Source organism: Orussus abietinus, unplaced genomic scaffold (genome assembly GCF_000612105.2).
Source record: "Orussus abietinus isolate OABI.00-Male unplaced genomic scaffold, Oabi_2.0 scaffold182, whole genome shotgun sequence".
NCBI classification, from domain to species: Eukaryota; Metazoa; Arthropoda; class Insecta; order Hymenoptera; family Orussidae; genus Orussus; species Orussus abietinus.
Window position 1 is genome coordinate 74055 of NW_019394357.1, and position 19038 is coordinate 93092.

The 19038-nt window shown below is 54.8% G+C and overlaps 1 protein-coding gene across 1 annotated transcript in view; it reads right to left on the minus strand.

Moving 5' to 3' along the window:
* LOC105699618 (neuronal acetylcholine receptor subunit alpha-7) overlaps positions 1-19038 on the minus strand; it is a 99494-nt gene that overhangs the window by 55554 nt on the left and 24902 nt on the right. The window contains exons 2-3 of the mRNA XM_023431989.1: positions 13660-13799; positions 10236-10280 (exon numbers count right to left, since the gene is read on the minus strand). Coding sequence (XP_023287757.1) covers positions 10236-10280; positions 13660-13799 — 185 coding nt within the window. The remainder of the gene's footprint in view (positions 1-10235; positions 10281-13659; positions 13800-19038) is intronic.

Genomic DNA, 19038 nt, shown 5'->3' on the forward strand with positions numbered 1-19038 from the left:
TTCTCCAGGATCTCGACGCCGATAATCATTCTTCGCCGCTCGTCGGCTCGCAGACCCGAAAATATCCCGCAAATCGTTTCCGACGTCCGGAAGGAAAGATTTCGAAGCAAACATCCCGGGGACAAGCAAGTATTTCTTCATTTTGTCCGAGTTCTTGCAAAGTGTCCCTTTGAAAGATGGCGGGGACGTGCCGGGGAATATCTTAAGAGTAATATATCTCGTATCACTTTGTGACTTCGCGGCGACCGAGTTTGAATAACGCCGCGCAGTTTGGAACTTCCGCGGGAGAGTAATACCGAGAAGAATACCCGTTACGAGGTAATGAAAATACCGCGAGGATCTGCAGTATTTTGCGGAAGGGACGGATAAGGATGTCGGCAGAAAGGGCATTTTCCGAATGACGAGTCTGCGACCGGATATAAGAGCGATCCTTAAGGGCAGATATGAAAAAAGAGAAAAAAAAGGAGGGAAAAATATGACCAGCCTTCATCGAAGGCGCTCCCAGGAGGAACACGCTCTTCCTCGACGGTCGAAGCTGTAAATTGATGCAAGAGGAAATAAAAAGCCCAGGATTCGACGGTAAAGTGTTTTCGCATAACGAGGAGCCCCTTAAGGATTCCCGCCCTCCCTCTCCCCGGAGACCTCCTCCATTTGTCCCGCGATTACTCTTAAACGGCCCTCTGTAAATCCACAGACTCGCGCGATATTAACTCTTAACTGGTTACACGCCACTACACCTCCGGGCTCTCGCCTTCCGCGTTTCTGCCGTCCCGTCTCAACGAGGAGCAATCAAAGCGAAGTATTTCCCGATACCGAGACGACACCTGATCCCACTTTATTTCAGACTTCGCTTCCAGCGACTGCACGACCGAAGGCGGTCGCAACGTCTCGAAACGCGACGCGTCCCGTTCCCGATCCATCTCCACCGCAAGAACCGGAGATGAAAATGAGATCGATGGGATAAAATTCTCCTCTAAGTACCCCGAAAATCGTCTTTCACCTGCGAGCTCCATTTTTCGAAAGAGTCTGGAAAAGCTATTCCCGGTTGTCCGAAACGGCTCCTCCACCCGGCGGTTAAAATTCAGGGAAAGCTCGCGATAATAAATTACCCCCGCGTCAAACTTCCTCGGCGGATCCTTAACGCCTTCCCTTCCTCGCCGTTTTTGCCTGACTTTCCGTCCGACGTGTTTCGAAAATGGTACACGCGTCGTGGGGTTTGATAAATGTGCCGGAATGATTTGTTCCCCACGAGTTGGGGATTTATTAGTTAGGAGGCTGAATATTAAAAAAATCCGGGGGTTGAGGGATTTAAGAGTAAGGGTGTCGTCCCTGTGCTCGATTTCCAGGGCGCACGTTGGATGGGCTCAGGGACCACTCACGGTGGGGACCATCCATCTCCCAGTGCCCACAATCGTGGTCGGATGCATCCCGCTCGGACTGGGGGTGCATTAATGCAGCGCGTGCCTTGGGTTAAGGTCGGGACTATATGGGCTGTCTTAGCAAACCGCGGCCTGTCCGCCGGCTCGACCGACCGAATCGCCCTGGTATGACGAATGCGAGACGTGGATTCGCCCAGGGATGTCCGGAAATCCGGAAATCCGCAGACCCGATCGGACGCATTCATCGGTCTCGGGGACTAAGGACTGCATTCGGCTGCAGCGCTGCAGCGCAATGCTGGCGGTGGAAAGTGGTTTCGGTCCGCCATTAGTCAGACTGAGACTAGCGTCGAGCTTCGAATTTGAACAAAATTCGTCTCCGACCAACCATCTACGGAATTGATATTATTCCCTTACATCCAAGCTGGTAGGCTTGCATTGTTTCAGAAAATCGGGGTTTTAAGGGCCTCTATTGTGGCGCAAGGGTACAGAAGGTAGCCGATCAGTCAGTCAAAGGGGTTCGCGGCGTTCTGGCAAAGCGACGAGTTCGAGAGCTCGTTTGGTGTCATTTTTTGGCGCAGTGGGACAACACCGTGTTCCTCTTTGAATTTCGATCCCCTCTCGAGCCACCCTCGAGCGCAGGGGTGCGAAAGGCGCGAGCAAACGGCGTGAATCGGAATTGACTCGACGCCGGTAGCTGCGAAACGTCAAAACAGGACACGCGTTAACGGGCGAAGGGTGCGGATCGATGGAAGGGATGACGTGCGATGCTAGTTAGGCTTGGGTGCCAGCTAATTAGCTCGGCGAGCACGCTTCGTTATATCAAACCACATCGGGCTACCGAGTATCGACCACGGCCGAGTCCTGCTCTCTCGGGGAAGCCGCGAAAATCTTCTCAAGGTTCCATTTTTGAGAGCTGCGCCCCTCACGTGGCCGCAGGACCCACTTCCAGTTTGCATTTCGACTCATCGCCTAAAAGAGAAACTTAACCCGGATTAAGTCCATCCAGAGAGGACATTTCCCTGGGAATTCATATTTCAACGAGCCTCAGTTATGTCGGATTGCGAGGCCGTTTCTTTTTATCCCTCCCCGAGGAAATCTGCTCTCTAGAGACAGGCCCATTTTCCTCAATTTTGAGAAAATAATTCCAGCAATATGCAACGATGCGCATCGATGCAGTTCCTCGGAATCGAGGTATCGAACGTGGGTGGTGCAGCCTGCTGCTACTTATACAAAAACAAATACCGCCCGATTCGACGGAAGTAATCCGGTTTGTTTCCTCTTTTTAGCCGGGTGCCAAAACCGAACGATCTATGGCGACCAGGCACCGTAGTAATCCACCGCGGATTTATCACATCAACCGTAGAGCCTCGTTAATTACCGCTTATTCCATTAGCGCTAACAATTGAAATTCTCGATTCAACGCGGAGCATCGAAATCGCGCCGACTCGCGTCCTGGATTTTCGAAACTCGGTCTCCGTCCTGGTTCTTCGCCCGTTTCTGTTCGCACCCCGCGAAATCCTGTTCCGCGCATATACATACGTCCGACCGAATGATTAATCATTTCCGTAAGCTTCGAAGTTAATATTGATAGATCGCAATCGTCCAATCCGGAGAAAGGGTGCTCCAGCCGGATCGCGCCATTGTACCAGGGTGTAATTAATCAGGAGCAATCCTTGCAGGAGATGGGCGTGAAAATTCGTCCCGACCGATAGCGAATCGATATCTCAGAGATTCTCTTCGTTAACGATCGCCTGTCCTCGTTATTCCTACATGTTTTCATCCAGGTGAAATCTCTCCGACGCACCTATCGACGACGGATCGATCGCGGAAACGACCCGCTATTTGTTTCACTCGAGCACCGGTAAACACCTATGCGCTCGTCAAACGGAACGTCAAACAGTAATACGACGAAGTTATTAAAGCAACGTGCATTCGTTCGGGTCGCTACTCAACGCGTTAATGCAAAATCAATGGAACGACGAACAACAATCCGACGCGTTGTACAATAGATTTTCGCGAGCACAGCCACGTCGAGTGGCAAATGTGGCCGGAAAAAAGCAGGATTTTTCGACCGAGGGAAATGCGGCTTGCCCTCAAAAAATGCATTCGGATCGCGGTGCATCGGAGCGCGTCTCGATCGGGGAGCACTCGTCGTGCGCGTGCAAAATCGGAGTTTGCGTATCGGACCGATGGTTCGCCGTCTCCGCACAAAGGATCGTCTAAAGACAATCCTTTTGTAATCCGAGTCAGAAAATCCGGGGCGGAATCGAGTTTACGGGTCGCTCCGGAAGAGGGATCGGGTCCCTAGGGCGGCGGGGGAGGAGGCACCAAATTGGTGCGCCCCGGTGATCGCATCGATAGATCGTAAAACGCTCCTCCGTTTCTCCGGGCTCTCTCTTTGGCCAAATCGAATCGAGCGATTTCTCCGCACCCCCGCGAGTTCGCCTCCTCCCCTCGTCGAACCTCGACGTCTGATCCCGCCCGAAACGGATAACGCGGTCCGACGTATCGAGACTCTTTGCACTGCGCGCCATGTAAACCACCCTTTAACTTCACCCCCGGGATATATCCTCGTTATACCGGAAACGATTCCCTGCTCCGTAAACATCGAGGGTTGGGTCAAAGACGCCGACTTCGCTCAAGCTTCGAGTGAGCGTTTCCACCAAGAGCAAAATTGGTCTTCGTAACGCAAAAAGCGGGAGATCGACAATAAAATCAAGATCTCGATATTATTGCAAGCCCAAGTAGCGCAAAACCAAGATTTGGCCGCGCAAGATCAAGGCAATGGTAATCTTGGTTTTGCATTTGTTCGTCACTAGGGATGTATTGAATGAATATGTCAGGTATGAACATCAAAGATCGATCCTCCCTATGTATGTATATCTGATATTTAGCATTCGTTGAACGATTCGGTCAGGCGAATCGTGGACTATGTTTCATTTGATATTTCTGACGATGGCCTGCGACGAGATCCGCCGCGGAAATGGAGTTCTCTCCGAAATTCCGGACAAGGACGGATTTTCAAGGGGTGGCACGCTCGGTGCGGAGTCGCCGCGGTAATTCCCGCATTTCGGAGCTCCGCCGGAAAGGCTCCGCCCCGTTTCCATGCACAGCGTGAGACGCGTCACTGCGGCACGCGGAGGGACTGCGGAATTCGCCCTGGCAAGTTTCGCTGCTTTCCGAGAGCGGAGGGGCCGCGCGGTAATCTCGCGAGGCGCAAGGTCACGAGTCGCGTAATCGGTGAAAAGGTGCCGCGGAGAAGAGGCGGAGACTCCGCGGAAAAGTTCCGGCTCCAGGTAATTCCTCGGGCGAAACTTTGCACTAGCGGAAATGGCCGCGGTCCAAGGCCCGGACGCGGCCAGCTTCCCTAGCAATTCGGCGCGAACCGCCGAGAAATAAATTCGCGCTTTTCTACAATATTTCGAAAAAGGAAAAGGGAGAACACCTAAAAGTGGAATCCATATACAAGGGAAGGGGGGAAAGCGAAATTTTGGAAGCGTCCGAGCGAGCCAAAGACGGAAGGGCGGAAAAGGGGGGAGAGCGCGGAATTCCAAAATTCCGCGAGGAGGTCTCGCCAAATTTTCGCAAGAGGAATATCGTCGCGAGAGAGAAGAGGTCCATTGTGTCCTCGTGTTCCCCCAGAGGATTCGGGCTCGCCCAGGACGATCGGCCATAGTTTGAGAATTCCGCGTGGCGAGATCCGTACGCGGAATTCCTCTCGGCCAGGTCCACCTGGCACCGCGATAGATAAAGCCTCGTTTTGTCACGGATAACTGGCATCGAGGAGGAAACCGCGGTGCAACAAGTTGGTCTTCGATCTCGCGGAGTTAACGTCGAGACCCGGATGAATCCCCGCCGCGTAAAACCCGCGCAAAAATATTTAGCGAGCTTGCCACGGATTACCGATCGCCGCCGGATTTCGGCAGGCCCGAATCCGCCGCGATCGATAGAGACCCCGGGAATATGGCGCGATTTTCGCAAAAATCGATTTTTCTTCTCGAGAAATCTATTTAGCGACTTGATTTTTCCTGCGATTTTCCATTTCTTTGGGTCTCAAGTTATCCTGTTGCGAGTCGACGACGCGATGGCGAGTCGAACGTACGTAGGAAAATCTCCACAATGGGTCAGGGCGTTTTTCGTTTCCTTTGCCTTCATGTTGGCCATTTTTGCCTTCATCGCGTTTTCGTCGCGGGTCGAACGAAAGAGGCCTCCGGACCGATGGCCGAGTCGAAGGGGTGCTTTAACGCGAGTGAGCGAATGCACTTCGCGAAGATTAGATCTGTGCAAGGACGCGTCTTCGCGTCATAACGCTCACATCCTGTCCAACACCGTAATGGGTGATCCACCCTTTGCTCGTCTCTTTCCTTCCTCCTGCCATCGAGCTTCCTCCTCCGTCGATTTTTCCCGAATAAAGTACCCTGCGACCTTACATCGTTTCATATAAATCGTGAAAAAAGAAAATGCAAATAATACCTAAATCCACAACGGAGCGCGGACAAAAGAATCCTTGAATTCTTGATAAAGGATAGCATTTCTGCTTAAACTTTTGCTTTCACTAAAATCCCATTATGAAAATATTTGCAGCCGTAACAAGCGTAATTTTCGTTCCCCCGTGAACCATTGCATTTTTGTTCTCATGCAGTAAGAACGAATTTACAAGGAAACTTCGGCCTATTTCCAAGCGTATATGTTTGCCAAGGTAAGTAGAATTTTTTCCTGGGGAGAGAGACGTGCGAGTCGAATCCCCGGTCCAGTTTACACCCCAAGTGTGTCCCGGGGTGTCGTAAACCCGGCACTCGGGGCAAACGTTCCCGACTTCGCTCATTTTTCCGGCATCCCTCCGCCACTTTCCCGAGGCGTATCGATTCCATTAAGAGGAAACTCCCCTCGTGTCGTCGACTTCGCCCGCGGGTCGGCCGCGGGGGTGTGCGACTCGACGCGGAAAAGCTCGCCGCGCGATTTCGGCCCCCGACCCCGAAGAAAGCGACTCCGGGGATCCGCGATTGTGGCGAGAGACCCGCTCGTTAGCAATTCCCTTTGAACCTCGCTGGGACCCCGAGGAGGGAATAATCGGGCGGCGGACGTGATCGACCTTGTTTGGCCCCGGATACCGGGTCCCGTCCTTCCCTTCGCCTTCGATCGGGCGCGACCTTATTTCGCGGGCTTTGTCGCAGCCGAGTTGCCCTCGAACCTTGCCCGACTTTCGGTTTCGCGATAATTAACCGCGACCCCTCTCCGCGCTAACCGTTTCTCCGGTGAGCGCGGCTAAAAGCCCGCGACCGTTTCGAGCGAAATTCACCATGACGCTTTTCGAGGGGTTTCGGGGCTCTCCGTCGAAAACGCAATCGGGGGTGCACGATCGGCGATGGTCGGGAGATATCCGAGATAGACGAAGACGAGTAGAGCGGTCCGGTTCCCGGACTTTCTCTCCCTCTGTCGCGACGACCCGTCGCGACGGCGACGTCGACGGGTGCTGGCCAATCGGGAGCCAATTAGACGAACTTCCGCGTCGATCGGGACACCCACCCCCGTTTTATTGGCCGAGGATGCCCAACGGGTGCTCGGGTCCGTCGAATAGAACGGATCCGAATCCCGGTCCCGTCCTGACATACGAAGTGGCACCGAATTTCATCCCCGGGGATGCAGTCGCAGGTGCGGCCGGATCTCGCGAGAAATTCCGCGATCCCCTCGATGGCACAGCTGCACCGACGAGGACGAGCAGTCGCATCTGCATGGCGGGGTCGGGTGTCGCCGCTCCGGATCGCATCCGGAGAATCTTCGACTCCTCCGAAACATATTGCGTTTCTATCCGGCCGGGTAACCGATACGTCTCGTCTTTACGTCCATTTCGAGATTGGCGCGGCTCCTGGGGACAGGGCCAACCTTGGGGACTCACCAGGGCTCGATTTGCGCGCACCTTCCGAGTCGATATCCCGGGTCGTACCCCCCCTTTCCGACAGGGATAAGGCATGCTTCGAAGACGAGTTCGAGGGAAAGGGCGCCGTTACCTCGAGTTCGCGCCATTTCGTGAAACGCGCGTAGGAAAAAAGAGGGAGAAATCTCAGGGTAGGGGGCTCCCCCTTCGATCCGTTTGCGAGCGCAGTCGGCCGGTAATTAATGGAACGCCCCGCGTTTCGACGAAACGGGGGATGGTAAAGAGGGATGGCACCCGGAGAGTGGACCGGCAGAGAGGAACGTCGATGGTCGTCTCCGTTCCCCCCGTTGTACGACATAGCCGGCCTCCACTAATAACACTTTCAGCCCCGGTCTTTATGAAGCCATTTAGCCGTTACATCCGGAAATGTAGGGACGGGCGAAACGGCACCGACGAATCGGCCAGCCCCGCGGAATCTGCCCCGGCAGGACGCGAGTTTCGATGGGAACTTAACGCGGAAAGCGATAACTTTCCTCGCTCGCAGCCATCTTGGCCGCCGTTGGCTCTCGCCGGGAAGCTGTTAATTGACTTCACTGACTTAGGGCGCATCTCGACCTCGTTTCGCCGCACTTTGGCCCCCCGCTCGTGGAAAGCGCGATTGTTCGCATAATTATTCAGCGCCAGGGTCCGCAAAACGACCGCCGAGCTTCGCGCTCCTCGATTTTTTCTGCTTATTAACCCTTCGCTCGGGGAAGTAAACGTTTCCTTAAAAACGAGGTGTTTCCTCATGAATGTCCAATGAGCTCGTGAGAACGGCCCGGACCATCGCTCTAGTAATCGAGGCCAAGGCAGCTCCGATCTCCCCTGGACCAGTTTTTACAGGAAAATTCTGATCCGATTCGATTCGTTATTTTTCCAAATTTTTTAGACCGCTTCGAGTTAGAAGGTGATGGGAGTCCGGGGATCGCTTTGAATTTAAATAAATATATGTATATACATTTACGTCCGCTATTCGCTATTTTCGCGACTGCCAATCCGCGTTCTCGTAGGCCGTTTCAGCGGGAATCGGTAATCCTTGCGATAATTTACCACGCCGTCGGGCGTCCTCGCGGATTAATTCTGCGAAAGGGCATTTCCCTTTTTAGCCGTGCATTTTTTTACGGCCCGTTTTACGACTCGCCGCGACGAGGCGAGAAGCGATTAACGGCATCGAGGGTCCGGCCAGAAAATGCGACTCCACGTGGGGCCTCGGCAAGGGGCGAGCAACGCGAGCAGACGGCGTAACGACGTCGGCGGATGAGACGCGGTTGATAAGGAAATTAAAATTTATCGTCCACCTAGACGGAAATTAGCTCGGGGAGTCGTCGAGCGGATTAAACGTTTTCTGCAGGGATGCTCGGCGGCCCGGTGCCCTCTTCCCACCTCTCTCGGCCGCATGCATTAATTACTGATCGTCGGTAGAGACTACTCGCCAAAGGGTGGACTCGCCGAAACCTCGACGTCTTTCAGATTTCGTTGAGTGACTTTTTATCGCCACCCAATATCTCCGTCCTCGAGACGTCCGGGGCTGATTTTCTCGGATTAGCCTGATCAGGTTACCGGATCCAAGATCCTGACGTTTGCGGTCGGCCTTAATGCTCCTCGCAGCCGGAATTAAATACAAACGAACTCGCAAAGCGAGCCGCCCCGGAAGCCGGGATTTGCGTCGACTTAACGGGAGTCACGTCGCGAATTAGATTTTTCGCCGAGTGACTCTCAATGAGGGAGGTCCTCCGGCTACGGATGACTCGGATCGAGCGGAGACTAACGCGAGGAGCAGCTCTATACACGCCGCGGCAGAAAGTTTCTCCCTCCGATCGCGCCAAAGGCGGAGCTTTTGCAAATTTCGAGAATTTCCTCGAATTTCTGGATATTCCTGGCCGAGGGCAATTTTCGCGACGCCGCGTCGCGGTTTCCGTCATGCGTTGATACTCCTTCGCCCGGGAATTTTCCGTGTAATACTGGAGACGGTTTCTCGTCTTTACTAACGGTCCTTGTGGTACCAATTTTTCTCTCCACGTCAGAAAATAAATCTCGACCATTATGGCTTCGTTAAAAATTTTATCCGTACGTAGATTCACTCAGGAATCGCCCAGAATTAATCCAAGTTTCTGGACGAGGGCAATTCTTCTGAACTTTGAGCCGCAGTTTCCGACCTGCGTTTAAATTCCTCCGCCACCTAGGAGATTTTCTGGACGATCTTAGAGAGGATCTTATTAATGATACTCGTGGTAGCAATTTTTCTCTCGCGTAAGAAAATTAATCTCGACCATACTGGCTCCGTTAAGCGCGTTCTCTGTACTTAGATTCTCTCAGGAATCGGGGAGAATTAATTGAAGTCTCTCTTTTACCACCTTCCACTGGCTAGATGGTGGAAGGTGGTAAAAGAGGAGTGCCAGGAATCGCATCGAGAGGACCGGTGTTTGCTTTGCATCGAGTATCGTTTCCTCCCCGACGAGAGTGGAAGTAAAGCCTCGGTTTGCCCGCGAGAGTGAAAAGCGCGAATCGTTCGGACCGATCCCGGTTTATCCTCGGAGTGGTCAAATGCGCGACACGGAGGGTGCCCGGTGCCAGAAAACACTTCATCCCGTAAGAAGTGCATCCGGAAACGGAAACCAATCCCTATCGATTACGCCGGCCCGTCGGACGATTTGTAAAGTGTGATCGGACGTGCTGCTTAATATCGATAATATATTGACTCGGTGTCCGATAACGGTCGCCACGTCTCGGGCTATTTCGGGGTGCACTACCCCGGAGACGAGGCGAAGAGTGCCAAAGGGCCGTATCAGTTTCCCCCGATAAAAGGTTAAATCCAGAATCCACCGGTTCGCCTCGTTTCCGTCGATCAATGGCGGCACTTTGTGGCCTAAAATTATCCTAGATGGGAGCGATTCCGCCGAAATGGCCAATCGTTCCATTTGATACCGATAAGAGTTACTCACCAGCTTCAGCCATGCGTTGGTGGTGAGTATTTGATTCTTCTCGTCCTGGAAGCAAACACAGAGGGGTTATTAAAAGGATCCTTCTCGATTTTGGTGTTCGGTGCATCGCTCATCGGCATTACAGTGAATTGCACTTAAACGTCAATTTAAGGAGGGACTCGAGCAGAGATGGCGAGGTGCACTTAGATTAATGCGACGCCAGGGTTTTCGTCCTTCCCGCTCCGGCTCTCCCGCGTGTCCTCGTAAAAATTCAATCCTGCAAACGCGTCGTTTGAGTTCGAGAGACGAGGTGGCGTTGATTACGTTACAAAATTATTCAATTTTATCCCTTAGGCGAGGCGGAAAGACCAAACGGCGAACAAACGAACAAAGTTCCGGCCCAACGTCGAAGCCGCGCTTCGGGAATTGAAAGCCGGCCAAAATCTTGACGTCGGAACAAACGCCCAGTCGCACGTATTAAATATTCCGCGCGCCTGCCAAAATGTTTTTCCGCGATCCGGGTAAACAGCCGAGCCCCGTATCAGGGGGAAATCTGATAAACTCTCCGTGGATCGCGCCTCGCCAGTTTGTCCCAACGCCGGATGAGCGATTTCCCGAAATCCCTTGGACGTTTAATGCGACCGCGACTCGTAACTCTGGATTCGAAAACTTGGAATCCAGGAAAACAAAGCCTTTTCCATTTCCGCCGTAAAAACGGGATATTAATGCCGGGTCGACAAAGTCTAATAACATCTGAAACATCTGAAAAACCTTTCTCGGTTGCCCGATGAAGTTTCGGAGGCGCATCGTGGATCGCGACGTCGAGTCGCCTCCGTTGATTAAATCGAGCCGACGTCCGTCGCGACGGGCCGCGGCGTCGATCGATGTGGCCGCCACCGGGCGCGGAAACGTTCGGCAATTTCTTTCTCGGTCCCCGAGGGAGTCCGGCGAGACTTCGCGGTCAATTTGACGAGCAATTTCTCCGGGACACGTTCCGGACGGCATCGGACGACCGCGAGGGCAGCAAAAGCGGAGAAAACGGGGCGAGAAAGAAGCCCACAATGGGCCATCGGCGACTCTCGGCCAGGCTCCCGTGCCAGTTGCAAACGGCGGTGCAGCGGGCGAAACGCAGCGGCGCGGCGTCTCCGCGCGTGCACCGGCGTCCGGCGGCGCGCGTCTGCATTTTAAAGAGGCGCCTCGTACAATTTCCCGCTTTGTTGCGGGGACGGATACGTCGGGATGGCAGCGGGGGAGGGCCCGGTGAAAGGGTTAAGTCGTCTAGTACAATCGGAACCCCGTTGTCGCGCTCGAGCCGTAAAGGAGGCCGCGCGCCGCCGGGCCGCTTTTTGTTTGAGAAATACAATATTATTCTCCCTTTGCCCGGTGCATTAGTTAGAGACGTCGAGAAGCGGCTTTTTGTCGGCATCCACCGGAAATGGCGTATCACGCGAGAACGAGGGAGCCGCTTCGTGCTCAGCCCCCGGAAACTCGAGGGGCGGAGGGGCCGCGCCGGATCCTCCGCCGACTATACCGAACGCGCGCGCCCAAAGCCGCCACTTATTTCACTCTTTTACCGCCGCTTCGTCTCGCTCGCTCGCTCCCGGGGCGAAAAGTGGACGGCGGAAGAATCACTCGGCGTCGGACGAGCGGAAGCTCGCCTAATCAACCGGGAGAAATTTAATGGACACGGTCAAGAACGGCCGGAAGAACGGAACGAGCCGAGCGGAGAATCGGAGGTTTTCCGGAGCACGCGGAACATCTGCCACTCCCTCCGCGTCCAGGGCGGGAAGGATGCCTCTCTTCCCTTTCAGAATTTATCGACGCTCGGCAGGATCCGCGAACGCGGCCCGAGAATCGTAAAAAAAGAATTGCCATCGATGTTTACCGCCAATAAGTGCGAGCGGCCGAATCTCCTCGAGAAAATCGCCGCCCGAGAGACCGGCCTCGCTCTTACGAGTTCCCCGTCGACGACGCACCGGAATGCCGCTCTAAGGGTGCGCGAGGTCGCGGCCGAGATGCGCGTTTCCTTCCTAAGAGCTCGGTAAACTCGGGCCCCGACGGGAAACGCGATAATCGAACGGCGATCATTTTCCCTTAGCCATTTTTGCGCCGCCCTTTAACTTTTACGGCTCGTCTCGCTGCTCTTTATCGCGCGACTCGGTCCGCGGCGAGTTTTCCCCGGAAAGGGAGCAAGGAAAAAATCAAACCCCGGAATTTCATAATCCTCAAAAGCGGAGGGCTCCGGAGAAGCGGCGGATTTCCCCTGCGGACCCGCACTTTCGGGACGCGTTACTTTGAATCTCACCCTCTTTGCCCGTAAATTGGAAAAGACGAGGTAATTCGCGCCAGCCGCCATTATCAGAGCCAGGAATCACGCAGGTGGAAAATGCAAATCCACACGCTATTCGTCGACCCGATCTCTCCGCCGAATGTCGACTTTCTTTATCGCGACTCGGTATCCCTTATCATATCCGCTATCCACCCCGTTTCGTCCCGAAAGTCAAATTCCGCGGGAAAACGAAACAAAGGGGACCCGACGCGGGAAAGCGCACTTTTTGACGCAGCCTCCACTCGAGCGGGCATTTCCGGGCAAGTGGCATTTAATATTCGCCGAGTCGTTACATCTTTATCGACGATAAACGGCATCCCTGATACGCGCCGGTAACGGGCCCCGAAATGTAGCGCAAAAGCGGCTTTTCCTCTCGGCAATGAATTTCGGAATTCCCGGCAGCACGCGCGTTTCGGCGAAGAGGAAGAGGCGACCAATGGTTCGCGTCAATGTACACTTGTCGAAATGACGCGGAGGCCGTGTTAGATAATTATCGCTAAACGACGTTTATATTTTCACCGAGTGTCCCGAAAATATCCGCGCGTCTCTGTAAATGGCACGAATCCTCGATTTAGACCGCGGGGCGATTTTTCACGTCCGGTTTCCTCGTGACGCGGTCCGGGGACAATATAGAGACGGGATTATTTCCCTCGCATTTGGCGCGGGCCGTAACGACGGGAGGAGAGTTTCGGGTCTCCTGCGATGTTCCCTAGCTTCATCTCTTGCCCGGGGCCCTCGAAATCGTCAGGGAGTCATAAAGGATTCTAATATTCGGGAGCACCGGCGTCGACATCGACGTCGATCGATCAATGGGCCGCGAGAGGCTAACGAGAGGTGAACGACTCGCGGCCCAAGTTCAATTCGGTCGCGCTTTTGTACGCGTCAAGGAGGTGCGATTCCGGACGCGGAACGTACAATGAAGGTCCCTCGAAGCCGGGAATCCGCGTCGGATCAATGGGTTCGGCGTTTCGACCTCTTCGAGGGCCTGGTCGCGGAATAATCGCCGCGAGGACCGACCCTGGTCGCACTCGACACGCTGCAGCGTGCAGCGTCGAGCCGATCCGGACCAGAAATTGCCTCCTTTGATCATCCCACAGGGAATAAAGAGATAATTACCACGTCGATGATCTGCTGGAGCGTGATGCCGAACTTGACTTCCAGGGGCTCGCTCTCGTTGGCGACCGGCCGCTCCAGAGTGTTGTAGCTCGCCAGCAAACTGTTCAGCAGCCTCTTCTCGTGGTATCCACAGAGACAGCCTGAAACGATTAAATAATGTCTCTCTTAATCAGTGTCTCGCGAATTTTAAGGAGAAAAATCAACGCGTAGTCGCTACGCGCGTTAGATGTGAAATTTCCAAGCCAAGAACTGTTACGAGATTTAATCCATTGACGGAGTATATACGTCCGATTTTTAATGTCAACTTCATCAAGAATGAAGCAAGGTCGCTGATTAATTCGTTAGGCGACGAATTGAAATTAAGTAACACCAGTATACGTATACGAAGACTGCAATAGTTCTAAATCCAAATGATGAGCGTAAGCATATAGTAATAAACTGTAAAACAATGAAAACTGTTTAATTGTCCCACATAGGCCCGTTCATAACGTGGGAATTTGCATGTACTACCGTGCCATACGAAGTTTCGCTTGAAAAAGGAAAAACGATTTGGAAATTTACGAGAAACCTAGCGACGCCGAATCGTTAACCTCGCGAGACAATTGCGACGCACCCCTTTTATTTAAGGGGGGTGCAACCCGGGTATCATTTTTCTGGCGCGATGTCGCCCTGGAAAAAGAGTGGAACTAATTGCAAGGAGATCCCAGGGCGTCGGTTCCCTTGATTACCCCGACGCCCGCGATAATCTCGCGCCCTCGAGGAGCGCGACCCGTGGGGAGGTTTTCGCAAAACCGTCACGTCGATCCGTGCTCCGGATGTGACCAAATTGCGAACCGCGAGGCTACGTGCCCCGAAACCGACTTCCGGATACGCACAGAGTCGGGAAGCTCGTATCGGAAAATTCGGTCTTATCGAGCGGCGAGGAAAAATCGGTGCACCGAGTCTTCCTCTTAGAAAATCCGAGGAAAGGAGGATCTTAGTCTGGGAAATTCCCGTCGCCGAGGGACTCTTCTTCCGGGGGTGACCCGGTGAGTCGACCCCCGATCCCTCGACGCGCTCCGGGAAGAAACGAACGTCGCCCCTCGTCGCATCGAATTTGGCCGCGCGTCGAGCCCCGCAGTCCCTCCGCGTCGCGGCACGCCGGCAAAGGATCAATAAAGTAGGCACGCACCCCGCGCACGTCCGTTTTCGCGCGTAACGCGCGCCTTCGCTGTCGATCCAATTAAAGGGGCGCGGAAAAAACGAGGGGGACGACACCCACCCGGAGAGTGTATTCCGAGTGAAACAGGGCGGATTCACCGCTCCTTTTATGACCTCTCTGTCTCCCTCTCGCGTTTTATTCCCGCCTACATTCTCCGTGAAATTATCCGACTCGACTCTCGCGGCTTCCGGGCAACATGATCGTCGAAAAGCGGCGTGGCTCTCGTTTTCGATCCTGACTTCGGCCGTAGACCCTGTAAAGGAGTGAGACATCGTTTCCAGGAGTCGAGATTCGGCCGAGGAACTTCCGACCTGTCGCGACACCCAGGAGTCGATACATCGGAAACGGGAGCGATCGCTGAGAAAACACTCGAGGTGTCGAGTGCTCACTGGGGGGACAAGAAGGAGAGGAGGCTCGGAAGCGGAGCCACATCGGACAGAAGACCTTGCTTCGTGAAGATTTGACTTCCTCGGGAAATATCGCGGATTTTCGTTCCAAATGGAAGCGCGAGGAACTCCTTGGCGAGGAAGTCCCGAGAGCGCGTTTCCGCCGCAAAGAAGATCCCCGGAAAATTGCCGGGGCAAAGTTCGTCTGCCGACTCTGGTCTCTTCGGGTGTTGGTGGAAATTCGAGGTAGCGCATATCGGTGACGCATCGATGACTCTATCGGGTGAAGAGGAGAATGGATAGGAGGAGGAGGACGGAGAGACCGCGAATCGCTGGTGGCTGTTCATCCCCTGCGCGATTCGCGAGATTACACGCTCTTCCTCGTAGTTTTTGTTCCGCGGCGCGGCGAAAAAAGGTCCTCCGGAGCGAATTCCGTCATTAACAGAGGCAGCGGCGGTGCTCCTTTCACCGCGTCCGGGGCGATGAAAGCTGAAAGAGATTGATACGCCCAGTTGGAGGTGGTTTCGCGTGGCGCGGTGCGGCTGGGACGCGCGGAGAGATTACCGCGGCCGCGAGCCCCGAGGCATCCTGCGGAAAGGTATTGCGCATCTCCACCCTCGCCGATCGCTAGTTCCTCGCGGCCTTCCGCGAGAGCTTTGCGATTAGAGGAGCCGAGAGGGTAAACACCGCGCGGCGTCCTCCGCACGCGGCTCGCCCCATTCCGCCGCGGTGGGAAGCGTTTGCGCGAGAGTCGCCCGGAGGAGGCGGCTCGTTACTCGCGTTATTTGCTCCAGTCTCTTTAATTTCGAGCAACGTGTACCCTATACCATCGGATAAGAATGGCCAAAATCGATTACAGGAGGGGTAGACAAATCCGTGCAGCTCCCCCCAAAGTTTGCACTTCCACGAGGAATCGGTGGAAACGAATCGGCACGAGTGGCGATGTGAATTCAGCAATTACCTCTGTAATTACGCCGAATTACCGCCCTAAGTACCTAAGTACCTGGCGACGCGGTAATTGCCGCGATTAAGCCCCGGGGAGCCGCAGCCTTCGGGGAGAGACAGGTCGCGCCTTCGAGGAACGCGAGTTCCGAACGGGGCTTTTATCTGGTTTCTTATTTCCGCGAGGTTTCCCTGTAATTTGGGAAAGAGAGTCGAGACTCCACCCCCTGGACGCCCGTCGTGCGACCTAGACGTCGCGTCTCGGCCGCCATGCGACCTGGCGCAGCGTCGCGGCCCGAGTGAGGGCGAACGAGGGAGACGCGCTCTTAAGTGAGGGGTCCGCGACGTTGCAGCGCGGCGGCAAGGGGAGATCGCGCAACACCGCGGAGCCGTTGCGCGGCCGGGCGCAGGGGTCGCAGGAGACTCAAGGGGTGCACGCGTGCCAGTCGGGCGCGCGCCCCCGGGGGGCGTGCACGCGCAGGCAAGGCGGAGGGGGGCTGCAAGCTCCATTGATCCGCGAAGAATGTACACCGCCTGCGAGGTAACTTTCTCCGCGGTGTACACGCCGATTACCGCGTTATCTGATGCACCGCCTGCGAGGCACGAACCGCCGACACCTCGCGGGTCGGCTGGCGAAATAGTAAATCAAGGTTTCGGGATCCGGGGATCCGTCGCAAAATTGAGCGGCCCCTCTCCACTCTGGACGGAAACGCAGTACGCGAGTCAACGCAATTAACGACGCTCGGCGGGCATGTAGGCACGCAACTCGACGCTGAGTCTTTGCGGTGTACCTGTCGGTAAACACAAATTAGGGCATGTTCCAGGAACACCGCGTGACTAGGACCTGTCCCGACGCACTCGCGAAGGTACACACGAGCTCTCCGTGTACACGCGCGGTACACCCGCCGCCCTGCTGCGCTGATGCCATCAAGCAGTGCAGCGGTTACGCCGTTTCGAAAGTACGCCCCTTTCGCAGAGTGCATCGACAGATGTGCCGGACGTGAAAGAAACGTTCCTCCAACTCGTCGTGGACGGAGTTCGCGTGCTTAGCATGGCAATGTGCTATATAATATTGCCACCTGTAACGCTACTTGTTGCGACCGCCGCTACCTGCTGCGCTTTCCGTTCGGTTCACCTGACGCGTGACCTGCTGTGTCGCCACCTGTGGTAACCTCGCCCCATCAGGTTACACGACGCGTTGCTCGGTGATTATCCGCAATCTAGAATACCTATGCCATGCGCGTCCGTTTTTGCGACCTATGTCGCACCTGCTGCAAGCTCCCCCGTACCGGGTTTGGCCCGCCCACCCGTTGTAACGTCAGAGGGAGTCCTCCGGATGGCTCTTAAAACTACGTCGGATAGGGGACCCAGGAAGAGTATCTAAGTCAATTCCAATGCACGATGCAGGGGCGTTGGAGGAACAAAGGGGTGGCGCGACGTTCCCGTCCCTCGTTCGATAGATGTCCTTTGACACAAAAGGGCCGCGAACTGGCCGAGATCCCACGGCTAAGTTTCCGGAAGTCGGATTGAAAGAGGCGCGAACGTCGTCGCGAAGAAGTTGGATTAGGTCGGGGACGAGGGGCCGGGGCTCGAGATGGAGCGAGAAGAGGAGTGCGGACGGGGCTGAATATTCATCGATTCCGCCGAACCTCGAAGTGGCTTTGCGGGGGGTCGAAGTGCTACTTTCTGTCCAGCCATGCCCCGTTTCGCGTAGAAAATTCCTGCATTCTGGGAAAGGAGCATCGGACCGGGCCGGCACTTTCCAAATTTTTCGGTCGCTCCTGCGCAGAAATATCGCCCAAGGAAAAAAGCAGATTTGCGAGTCTCGGGGGCTGGCGTATCGATCGGCGCGGACGAGTGTCGCGAATTAAAGTATCGCACGTTCGGAATTGTCGCGCGACGCCGAGCGTTTCTGGCGACGCCCGCGTCTCCTTGCAGCGTCCACCCCCTGGGGTGAGAGTTGCACTTTGGGATTATCTCGAGCTGTTGCATTCCGAATAATTTTCGAGAGAAAGCAGGAGCGGGGCCGAGGTTTTGTAAACGAAAACCCGGCGCGGTCCTATTTCGGCCTCCCTTTACGTTTTCGTATATAATGGACTTGGGGAAAAACAGCCCCCGGCGGCGGACCGCTCGCGAAATGCCCCGGGAATCCTCGCACGCACCTCAAAATTTGATTTCATCCGTGCAATGGTTAAACGGGCGCGACGGTTGATGGCATTTTTAAAATTGCCGGTAGAGAGATTCAATCGAAAAAGCGGTTTGGTTTTCGATCAGTCCGAAAATAAATCCGTGCAGGACTCGCTTTAACCGAGATCACGCGAGCATGCATATTCATGCGTCCTCCCCCGACGTTTCAATCTCCAAGGATGAAATAAAAACTTGTACACCTCCGAACCTTCGGAAATAAATGATAATTCATCGATTGTCGATATTTTGGCCGCGTTTGGCAGTGTTTTTCCAACATCGAGGGGTCGAGGGATCCTCGGGGAAAAAAATCACTCGGCGAGTCGGGCGTCAAGCCCTCGCGCCCCGAAATCCCCGCGGAGAGCTTTTCCCCTGCAGGGAAGTAGGTCTCTCCCGGTTGCCGCTCGCGGGTTTCCACGTTTTTCGGCGGATTCGATTTTAGGGCCTCGGCGAAACACTCGAACCCACGCAATCCCGTCCCCCCTGCTCGTCTCTCCTTCGCGGGATAATAAACGCCCCTCTTCCAGAGGGGTATAACCTCGTAAACGGGGTTTCCGGGGCGGAATAACGCGCCTCCTGGTGGGCGGGACCGGCCGAATCCCGACTTTTAGAGTTTCCCGAGGAAACCCGGGACGTCTCCGAGACTCGCCAGGCACGAAAAGTACC